The 11,395-nt window shown below is 38.1% G+C and overlaps 1 protein-coding gene across 3 annotated transcripts in view; it reads left to right on the top strand.

The window, feature by feature from the left end:
* drosha.S (drosha ribonuclease type III S homeolog) overlaps nucleotides 1–11,395 on the top strand; it is a 144,727-nt gene that overhangs the window by 17,816 nt on the left and 115,516 nt on the right. For all 3 annotated transcript variants that reach the window (XM_041567651.1, XM_041567650.1, XM_041567652.1), the window contains 4 exons: nucleotides 1,082–1,156; nucleotides 1,994–2,231; nucleotides 3,018–3,159; nucleotides 6,800–6,948. In XM_041567651.1, coding sequence (XP_041423585.1) covers nucleotides 1,082–1,156; nucleotides 1,994–2,231; nucleotides 3,018–3,159; nucleotides 6,800–6,948 — 604 coding nt within the window. The remainder of the gene's footprint in view (nucleotides 1–1,081; nucleotides 1,157–1,993; nucleotides 2,232–3,017; nucleotides 3,160–6,799; nucleotides 6,949–11,395) is intronic.

The following is an 11,395-nucleotide window of genomic DNA, read 5'->3' as shown; positions in this document are numbered from 1 at the left end:
CGGAGTTCTAGCTGCAGGTCAGAAGCGCAGCTATCAGCAGGGAAGAGGCACGCGCATCAATCAGGTAATTTTTTTAACTGACCCGAGTATAAGCCGAGGCAGAGTTTTTCAGCTTATTTTGGGTGCTGAAAAACTCTGCTTATACTCGAGTATTCCACAATGCGCTGCTCAGTAGTTCTCTAATAATAACCAATGCTATGATCTGATTGGCCAAATAAAATACATAATTTTGGGCTAAACCGATAACAAGGATAAACTTAGTGGGTTGAGGGACTGACATTTTACATACAATAAGTAGTTGCTTACTTTTCACGAATGAGAGGATGGTCCCTGAAATGGTTTGTTTCACTAAGTGTCCAGATGCAAAATTAGATGGTGTCCTAGATATGAATGGCCATTGTATGCTGAGGCGCCTTGTTTTTGGAACCAAAATTACTTGTTGACGTGGACGAAATATTGTCCCTGCAGGGGCTATCCTGGCCCTTCCACTGCCTGTGGCAGCTTGCTGCTGCTGCCACCCCCCTCCCACACGCACTTGAAAATTTATGTCTTAAAATTACAGGAGCTGCATTTTGCCGCCCCTGGTAACTGGTGGGGCGCTGCTGCCAGAGGCGAGTTTCTCAACCTGCCTCATTGGTGCACCGCCCCGTGTCCCTGAGTAGTGTACTTGAGTTTGATCATACTGTGTACGAACACACATGATAAGCAGCATCTGGTCTTTTGAAAAGGAAAAAAAAAAATATTTGTGACCAGAATGATAAATTATTGCTCACCTAAGTGTTATTATGGTTAGGCACACTGATCAAGAAAAAGGCTGGTGACATTCACAGCCTCTCTTTGGTCAAATGCATGTCCAGACTTGATCATTTTGAATATAGTAATTATATAATAAACAGTTTTGATCCTCATTGTGCGACAGCTATTACAACAGTTATAATGAACACTGCTGGACTGTTCTATATTCTATTTTTTTTGTGTAATTCCTAAATTACAAATGAAACCAGTGGACTTGAAATATATAGTTCCTAATGTTCTCATCTACTACATTATTTATTAACGATTTTCTTTTTCTGGTTTGTAGCAGAGAGAGACACCGCCATAGAGAAAGTCGAAGATCATCATCTACTGAGAGAAGCTATAGAAAAAGGCCAAAAAGGTATTTGTGTCTAAATAAAAAACATATAAACTTAATATGTAATGCAAAGTCAGCATAGATAGGTATATAAAGTGTCAGTTTGTATACATAGTCATCATAATATAGGGAATATTTCTCCTTCTATTTTGCCCTAAGGATGAATACGATATACTTAAGAAATTAATAATCATTCTTTATTTTGCAAAGACACCAATTTAAGGATGTAGCTTAGAGGAACAGCTCAGTGTAAAAATAAAAACTGGGTAGAATAAAAAAATGTTTCTAATATAGTTGGTTAACCAAAAATGTAACCTATGAAGGCTGGAGTAAATGGATATCTAACATAACAGGATACAACTCCCTGCTTTTCTGCTCTTAGTTTGTCAGGACTTAAAGGACGGCCACATGGGACATTACCTTAGCATGCAGATTCCAAAGCAACAAAAACTGCAAATTCTAATTTTTTTATTCTACATTTCTTCTTTGGCAGTTATGTCAGGTGAATGTATGTTCACCACAATCTTAAATGGCCACCATGAATTTCTGTCAAAAAGAAGCAATGTATCCACATTTATGTGAAAGCTGCTCATGTGAGCATACGTTGAACTACACTAATCAGTGACCGAATTTTGACATAAACTGTACAGCAACAAGTATAGGCTGTAACTACAGATTAATTGCAAGCTGAAAGAGACTTCTAACCCTTCTTCTTGTCTGCTACTGGCATAAAATGTGTTTCTCCGTCATATGTAAGCTTTCATCACCACTACATGGAGACTGCTCCTTTATATCTGTATATAAAATAATTATACTATTTCATACAATGAATGGATGTGCACGGTTTCTTTTTTTTTCAAGTCCATCACCATCAAGTAGAGAGCATAAAAGATCTCGGTGGGAGGAAGATACCGAATCTCTATCAGAGAGCCCCTCTTCAACAAAAGAAAAGTCCAGCATTTCTGTTAAAGATAAGGATTCTCTGGATGAAAACCTATTGGAAAGAAATGAGGAAGAAGATGAAGAATTGCTTAAGCCAGTGTGGGTTCGTTGTACCCATTCTGAGAGTTACTACTCTAGTGACCCAATGGATCAAGTTGTAAGTATTCTAAAGTTAGTCTCACTACAGTTATTTTATTTTTGGTCAGTGCATTCACTGTTTTATCTAACTTAGTGTGTTATAGATTGATTTATTTATATTGTTCGTTGTTATGATCGGGGTTTTCTTCTTTGCTTAATCTCATCATAGTATTGTTGGTGTCTAACCTAATACCAATTATTTCATTGCATCTGTTTTACATTTAACGTTTACTTTTGTGTGTTTATTATTTGACTACATTGCTTTACTTCACTAATTAAGTCTGGTATATATTTGTTTTTTTTTTTATTGTAGTTTTTATAATTTGATATTTTTTTTTTTTACTTTTGTTTTAACCCTAAAAAGCTGTCTTCCTTCTTGAGAGAGAGTTATTGGTAATTTATTTTGCAAGAAATAGATTCCTGTGCCTTATTTTCACTTTGTTTTTGTACCATTACAAATATGACCCAAAGCCAAGATCTAAGAGTGTATGATTGAGAATATTTAATCATGGGAAAAAATGAAAACATTAAAATAACAGATTTCAATTTACTATATTTTTAGCATAAGACATATTAGTGCTTTACAGCTTCTATGCCTATAATACTAGTCCATATACTTGATTTTTGTTCATAGTTGTTTTTGCAAGCTTATTCTTAGTCTTGTTAAACTAAATTCATACAGGGAGTGCCTTGGTGCTTTGTTGCTTTAAAATTTACAGGATATGTTTTTTGAAGATCTGTCCACCAAGAACCATTGCTGTAAAACCTTTGTGCAATTACTCATTATTTTGCAACTCCTTCACAGGGAGACTCCACAGTGGTTGGCACAAGCAGACTACGTGATTTATATGACAAGTTTGAAGAGGAGCTTGGAAAGCGTCAGACAACAGCTAGAGCTGCCAAGCCAGCATGGGAGCCGCCAAAGACCAAATTAGATGAGGATCTGGGTAAGAATACAGCTCAGAAACACTAAAGCAAATTGACGCTGTAAGAGAAATTCACTCTGAATCTGGGCCACCTAAATCACTGTACAGGGCAAGCAATCTGCTCTAGCTGAGATGTCCAATAAAAGATTATTTAAAAGGCAAAAATACTTATCTAATGCAGAGTAGGGAGGAATAACATAAATATCAGGGTTTTTGTGTTCGTGCTGATCTATATTCATCCTCCAGAAGCAGTAGGGCACTTTTGTGCATTGTGGATAAGTTGTACTTGTAATACAGTAAAAGAAATGCTCTATTAGAAATAATTTTTATTTTATAATTGTAATATTTTTTTTTCTGCTGCTGAACACTTGTAAAAGTCTACAGTTTTTATATTTTACGCGGTAAGGCTGTTGTAAGTGGTGGAAGGGCCCAAGGAAAACAGTTGTGCTTATGCCTTCATATTTGCCAGTTCACCCTACTGTCAGACGTTATTCTACCAAAAGCTAGAGGGCTGCCTGCAAAGTCCAGATAAAAATGTTGTGTGCAGTACTGTTTCCCATACTAATTTGTATTTGAACCCCCCTATTTTAAAGGACATTGTTTTTGCAATATATGGTTCCATTTGAATTACCAAATTTTAAATTCTGTTCAGGTTGCATAAACCGGGACAGTTCTTGTAGTTAAAAATGCACACCTAGGGGCACATTTACTATTGGTCGAATATCGAGGGTTAATTAACCCTCGATATTCAACCGTCAAAGTAAAATCCTTCAACTTCGAATATTGAAGTCAAAGGATTTACCACAATTCGTTTGTTCGAACGATCGTAGGAAAAATCGTTCGATTGAACGATTAAATCCTTCGAATCGAATGATTCAAAGGATTTTAATCCATCGATCGAACGATTTTCCTTCGATCAAAAAAAGCTTGGAAAGCCTATTGGGACCTTCCCCATAGGCTAGCATTGGTGCTCGGTAGGTTTTAGGTGGCGAAGTAGGTGGTCGAAGTTTTTTTTTTTAAAGAGACAGTACTTAGACTATCGAATAGTCGAGCGATTTTAACTTCGATTCAAGGTCGAAGTAGGCAAAAAAATACTTTGAAATTCGAAGTAATTTTTTATTCTAATCCTTCACTCGAGCTAAGTAAATGTGCCCCTTAAAGTGTAATAAATGCACAACTAACCTGAAGGTGGTACTTAATGATATATATGAAAGTTGAATAAAAATACAAACGAGTGTGACACTTATAGCTACATTTGGTCTGAAGCTTTTAATTTTGAAACAAATATCAGTAAGAATATAATTTTGCTTAGGCTCTGGGGCGGTTATGTGGTCTCAGCAGCTAGCATTGGTGGTTTTCTGCCCCCCCCCCACTCCCCAAAGGATTGCTTATATGCTGGAAATGTACATTGTTGCTATGTCAGCTTTCTATTTATATCTGTGGATAGAACTTGATTCCAATCTTTGAATATCTGTTTTCTTTAAGGCAAAAATCAATAAAGACATGGAAGCTTTAGAACTGGTCCATTTCTTTTCAGAACCTTGAGATCATTTATACTTTTGCCTCACTGTGCAGACCCTTTTCCTTTCCCTTGCTGACATCAGCTGTGTAAACCGTTATCCTTCCAAACTGATGCTTAATTTAAATATATATTATATACACAGAGTGACACAACTGATTTAAGCCATGTAAAGAGTTTTTTTTTTCAGAATCAAAGAGATTTGTTTTATGCTTTGAATAGAGAACATTTTTATAACAAAATAACTTTATCAATAACCATATCAAGGGTGCCAAACAAGCACCTTCTAAATATGTAGTATAAATGTATAATACAAAACATACAATGAAGGCAGCAACATGCAACCTTTATCTTGGTTTATGACTCCTGCCATCTTTGTTGGGATGTTTATAGTTGTACATTTGTAACAGCTCGAGTGTCAAATATTTTCATCCCTAGATATGATTAGAAAGGTTATGCAGAACTGCAGTCCCAAGTTTTTACCGCCTTATTGTTCCAATAATTATATTTGGACTTAAGGTGGACAGGTAAAATCATGGTCCAGATGCAACACCTTGCACTATATGTAGACTCGAATGAACCAGGGGGAGGGAAGTGTTTACTTATGTCTGGGGGTAGAGTAAGTTATTTTGTGGGAAGATTATTTTAGGAGAGGGAGCACATGTCTCTTCCTCTTTGGGATACAACTGGTCCCTGTGCTGAAAATTCTGGAGAGCTTGGAGCATAAAGCCCCAGTAACCAGCTCTGTATCTTAATGGACAATTAAAGAAGTTCTGGAAAGGAACACTGGAAAACGTATAAAGCTGTGGGTACACATGCTGAAAGGCTCGACTGTTTTCTTCCTGCATATTTTTGCAGGCTGAGAGAAGTGGATCTGCTCCCTGTCCCTGCTCGATTAATTTAATCCGATCAGCCTACATGCATATACACTCAGCAGGGCTGAGTGAGGTTCAGCCCGAATGTGCCTTCTTTTGCATATTTGGGTTGACCTCAGCTCTGCTGTGTGCATGCACATGTCAGATTCAAATCAATGGAACAGGAACAGGGAGCAGATCTGCTTCTCAGCCTGCAAACATACCAAGGCTGAGTCTACATATTTTTGCAGGTAAATAGCAACTGAGCCCTTCCTGTATTTGCTCTTTTTATTGAATCAGTCTATTTCGTACTATAAGCACTGGCTCCCATCATTGTTTCAAACACTAATTTGAGCGTTATGGTTCTCTGATCCATTCCTTCACATTTGCATGGGCTCTTCTGACAGAGGGGTCATAATTGTAATGTTGTTCTGCTTTAGAGCGGCTGCATTTAGGCAATGTTATGGGACCTTGGATTTTCTGGCTAAGGGATCTTTCTGTAATTTGGATTTCCAATACTTTAAGCCTGCTAAAAATCATATAAACATTAAGTAAACTTAATAGGATTGTTTTGCCACTAATACAGATTTAGGCAGCTTGATTATCATCACGTGCAAGGTACTGTTTTATTATTACAAATAAATCGTTTTTAAAAATGTGATTTATTATCTATGGGAGATGGTCTTCAGTAATTTTGAGCTGGTTAATGGTTTTCTGGATAATTGATCCCATACCTGTACAGCCAATGTAGTTAAGCAGCCATCATTTATATAACTAGGGTTTGTGGGGAGTTCTGACTTTTGTACTCCAGTTTAATGGGGGTGCTTGATCATTTCAACACGATTAGGTACATCTCATGATCTATTCATTATCCTTGTAGTTTCAGCCAAGTAATAAATATCTGCATTGCTTTTTATTTCTTATGATAATTGGGTTACTATGGCCATTACATACAAGCGGTGTTCCATGAGTTTTACAAGCAAAAAAGGCAAGTGAAGTGCTCTGCATCTTATTTATAATATGTTTCATTACATTTCTCTGTTATGTGATGGTACAGGGAAATGTGTATATTTTTTTTTCTTAGGGAGCAGTGACATTGGTAAGCTGTAATTTGTTGTATTTGTAGCCTGATTTTCAAATTCAGTACAATATTATGTTAGGATTATGTCAGTGAGTCTCATCTGTTTCCTGGGCTTCATGCCCTCTTTTTCTATATTGAAGTAGTAAATATGTGTCCCATTTTAGATGTGACAGTTCTGATGAATTGCTTGTTCTATTAATTCAACAGAGAGTTCCAGTGAGTCAGAGTGTGAAATGGATGATAGCTGCTCCAGCAGTTCAGATTCAGAGCTCTTTGATGTAATCGAGGAAATAAAAAGGAAAAAAGCGCACCCCGATCGCCTTCATGAAGAGCTCTGGTATAATGACCCTGGGCAGGTTGGTATATTTGTCATATCTCCCACATGTCCAGCCTTGCAGGGTTTTCTGGATGCAGTTCTAAAGAAAATGAGTTGTATCATACAGAAGCCAGCAGACACAATCTGTGTGCAGTCTGTGGACTTTCGAGCAATGTGTGTTTGGTGACTGTTCAAAAATACAAGCAAAACAGTTGTTTACTCCCCAGGCAGTTGAACACTGTGACATCCTTTGCAATACGTGTTAAAACAAAATTGACAGGTGTCACTCCAACTCATACTTTTGCAGTTCTGCTCACTGTGAACAAAGAATGAATAGTATATTTGTTATATGGTTAAAGTCTGCTGCAGCCAGTTTCTTACCATGGTAACCACTGACAAGTTTATCCATACTGTCAAACCTGTAGATGTCAAAAAGGTAGTATAAAGAGAGGTATCTCATACCTTCAGTTATCCCCAAGTTATGCTCTCCATCATATTCATAAGTCACATAAAACCTATATTGGTGACCCTTGCTTTTTTCTACTGCAATCTTTTAAATTGTTATATCTTTGTCCATCTCACAGCTTGCATCTGAGATACATAGATAGGCATGTGATGTCTATACAAAGGACTTAGTCAATAGAAAAAGCAAGGCAACAACGAAAAAAAACCCACTCATTCCCTTAAATCTTCAAAATGGTGGCAAATGTTCATGCCTTTACGCCTGTATGACCTTTACCTAGGCCTTTTTGTTTTCATTGTGCGTCCGGATTAAACAGTAGGAATGGATGATAGATGGTCCAAGTTACACTGTCTGAAATGTTTACAATCTAAAGCAATTTTTGAAATATATATTTAGTATTTGTTATATATTCAAAAAAAAAAAAAAAAAAGTGCTATTCTGCCATAAAAGTCTATAAATGCCTAGGGTGACTTTACAGACTTAGCTCCACATATATCTGACCATCCACTTATATTCAAGCATCTCATGCTACCCTCGGTGAAAATGAATTGGGGGCATAGAGACTGACAGAAGCACTTCTTTCCATATCTGACTTCTAAAGGCATACTTGATCAAGCACTTTCTGTTAATTAGAACTTGCAATATATTACAGATATAATGGCAAGGAGCCTTTCAGATGTTGCTCACTTTTATCAAGCAACGTTGGTGCCATGTTCAGAAGTAGGGAGGGCAGGGGTGCTGAACTTCCTAAAATCATTGCTGAATTTGCTTAAAGGCTCACAGGAATTGGCCGCACCACAAGTATCTTGTCACAGTCAACTGGTCTGTTACATTTCCCTTCGCAACAAACAAGTAGAACAAGCACTATCCTCTTTTCCTAATGCTGAGAACTGAGACTCGAACAGGTTTCTGTTTTTTTAATCACCACTTTCTTAAATGTTTGCAGAAGGGGGCATGAAATTATACTTTGACCCACCAAACTTCATCATATTAAAGGGATCCTGTCATCGGAAAACATGTTTTTTTTTTTTTTTTTTCAAAACACACCAGTTAATAGTGCTGCTCCAGCTGACTTCTGCACTGGAATCCATTTCTCAAAAGAGCAAACAGATTTTTTTATATTCAATTTTGAAATCTGACATGGGGCTAGACATTTTGTCAATTTCCCAGCTGCCCCTGGTCATGTGACTTGTGCCTGCACTTTAGGAGAGAAATGCTTTCTGGCAGGCTGCTGTTTTTCCTTCTCAATGTAACTGAATGTGTCTCATTGGGACATGGGTTTTTACTATTGAGTTCTTAGATCTACCAGGCAGCTGTTATCTTGTGTTAGGGAGCTGCTATCTGCTTACCTTCCCATTGTTCTTTTGTTTGGCTGCTGGGGGGGGGGTGATATCACTCCAACTAGCAGTACAGCATGATTCAAGTTTATCCGCATAAGTCACATGACTTGGGGCAGCTGGGAAATTGACAACATGTCTAGCCCCATGTCAGATTTCAAAATTGAATATAAAAAAATTTGTTTGTTCTTTTGAGAAACAGATTTCAGTGCAGAATTCTGCTGGAGCAGCACTATTAACTCATTCATTTTGAATTTTTTTTTTCCCATGACAGTATCCCTTTAACATTATTTTTCCCACTCAGTATTAAGTTGTTTGAATTTCTGGTTGAAAGTAGGCATATGAAACACTTTATTCATGCATCTGGCACACAGAACACCTTTCTTTTTTTCTGCCAGTGAGCGACACCGTGAAGTCTATATCATCTTGCCAGCAGTGAATACACTTCAGAGGTGTTGCAAGTTAGAACTGTGTTACTGGAGCAAAACAAGGGGACTTATTCAGTTGCTCTGAAATATCACTTAATACTACCAGCGCAATTTGTGTAAGATCAAAAGGGATGCTCTGTAAGACTGTATGCTTTAAAATTCCTCAGTAATGTTTATTGATAGTTTTCCTTAAACGAATGACATTGAGGTGAGTGATGCCTTTAATTATTCGTAAACCAATTAGTTTTTTAACATGGTGAGCCAAGCAGTAGGAGTTGTTTGATTTCCTGCGCTACTCCCTGTTGCCTTGTGTGATTCTGTTTGAGGAAATCTGTCATTAAAAAGTTTGTAAGCCTTCTTCATGGTGTTCCACTAGGTTGTGTAGTTCCATGCTCATCAGGGTGCCTGCCTGAATAGAATTGATTAGGTTTATGCTTGTAACACATTTAGTAATCTTTTCAGTGAATTTATTAAGCCTAGTCTGCATCATCATACTGAGTAAATCTTATTCTTGTAATGCTGTGCAGCAGTAAAGCTACCCTGTTATTGATTGCAATAATTAAACATATAGGGCTGTACACAACTTTTCCAGTTAAGAGTTGCGCAATGATTTTGTAGTCATGTAAGCCTCACAATGCACATAATGATAACGATTAATTTTAATGGACCAGTGTTAACAGTTAGCATGTGCAGTGTTCTTAAATAGCTTTCCACTGATACTTCAAAGGAGCACCCACCCAAAAAACAGTATTTCGCATAATGAGAGAACCTGTTATTCTAAGTAATGTGTATATATTATCTCTTTTGTTCTGACTCTTGAGGCAATGTAACAATTTAATTTCTCCTCCAAGTCTATTAATAAGCACCATTGTTTCAAATATGGGACTGTACAGCTTTAGATCAGGAGCAGTGGAAGGAGAAGAGTGACTGGGCAAAAGACTACTTAAAGGGCACCTATCATTGAAAAATGTAATCCCTACCAGAGCTGCAGTCTAATAGAGCCTGCACTCTTATGTGGGAAAACCAATACTAATTTAAAAAAAAACTGACCCCTCACAAGGTCACCATTTTGTGGCACAAGCATGTGCATAATTAGTGTCACAGGTCCTATGGTCTGTGACAACAGCATTATATTTACCTTCCTACCTTCGCCTCAGACTTCCCTTACAAAATAACATGTTTGCACATGCTCAATAGAGTAAACCCAGCAAGATCAACTCTAATGTGCATGTCATGTCAAGTCAAGTGGATTTTATTGTCATTTCAGCCATATACAGTAAATAAAGTACATAGTAGAAACGAAATGACGTTCCTCCAGAACCCCCCGGTGCTATACAACAACTCTAGTACACGGTCATGCTGGGCAAAGTGGACTTTTAAGTTCCTTATGGATATATTCAGTTCAGTCCTCGGGAGTTGATACCTGATGGCTTGTGAAAATAGACTGTTTCGCATTCTGGAAGTCAGCACTCGAATACTGCGGTATCTTTTACAGGATGGCAAGATGGTAAAGAGATCATGTGCAGGGTGGGTGCTATCCCTGACAATACTGGTAGCCTTCTGGAGACAGCGGGTGTGGTAAATATCCATAATGGCAGGAAGCGAGACCCCAATGATCTTTTCCGCTGTCCTCACCACCCGCTGCAGGATCTTGCGATCTGATACAGAGCAGTTTCCATACCAGGTAGTGATGCAGCTGCATAAAATGCTTTCAATAGACCCTCTGTAGAAGATAGTGAGAATGGGTGGTGGAAGGTGGTCTTTTTTCAGCTTTGACAGAAAGAGACGCTGCTGTGCTTTCTTCACTACAGAGCTGGTATTAAGGGACCAGGAGAGGTTCTCCGCCAGATGTACCCCAAGGAGTTTGGAGCTCTTGACAATTTCCACCGCATATCCGTCAATGTACAGTGGAGAATGATCCCCACATGTTCTCCTGAAGTCAACAACTATTTCCTTTGTTTTGTTTGGATTCGTAGACAGATTATTGACTTTGCACCAGTCCGTTAGCCATTTCACCTCTTGTCTATATGCTGACTCGTTGTTCTTGCTGATGAGACCTACTACGGTTGTATCATCAGCGAACTTGATGATGTGATTGGATCCATGACTTGCCACACAGTCATGAGTCAGCAGTGTGAACAGCAGTGGACTAAGCACACAACCTTGGGGAGCTCCCGTGCTCAGTGTGATGGTACTGGAGGTGTTTTTTCCCATTCGGACTACCTGAGGTCTCTAGGTCAGGAAGTCCAGTGTCCAGTT

Source organism: Xenopus laevis, chromosome 6S, assembly GCF_017654675.1.
Source record: "Xenopus laevis strain J_2021 chromosome 6S, Xenopus_laevis_v10.1, whole genome shotgun sequence".
NCBI classification, from domain to species: domain Eukaryota; kingdom Metazoa; phylum Chordata; class Amphibia; order Anura; family Pipidae; genus Xenopus; species Xenopus laevis.
The sequence above is the reverse complement of the archived record's forward strand: the minus strand, read 5'-3'. Positions and strand labels throughout refer to the sequence as shown.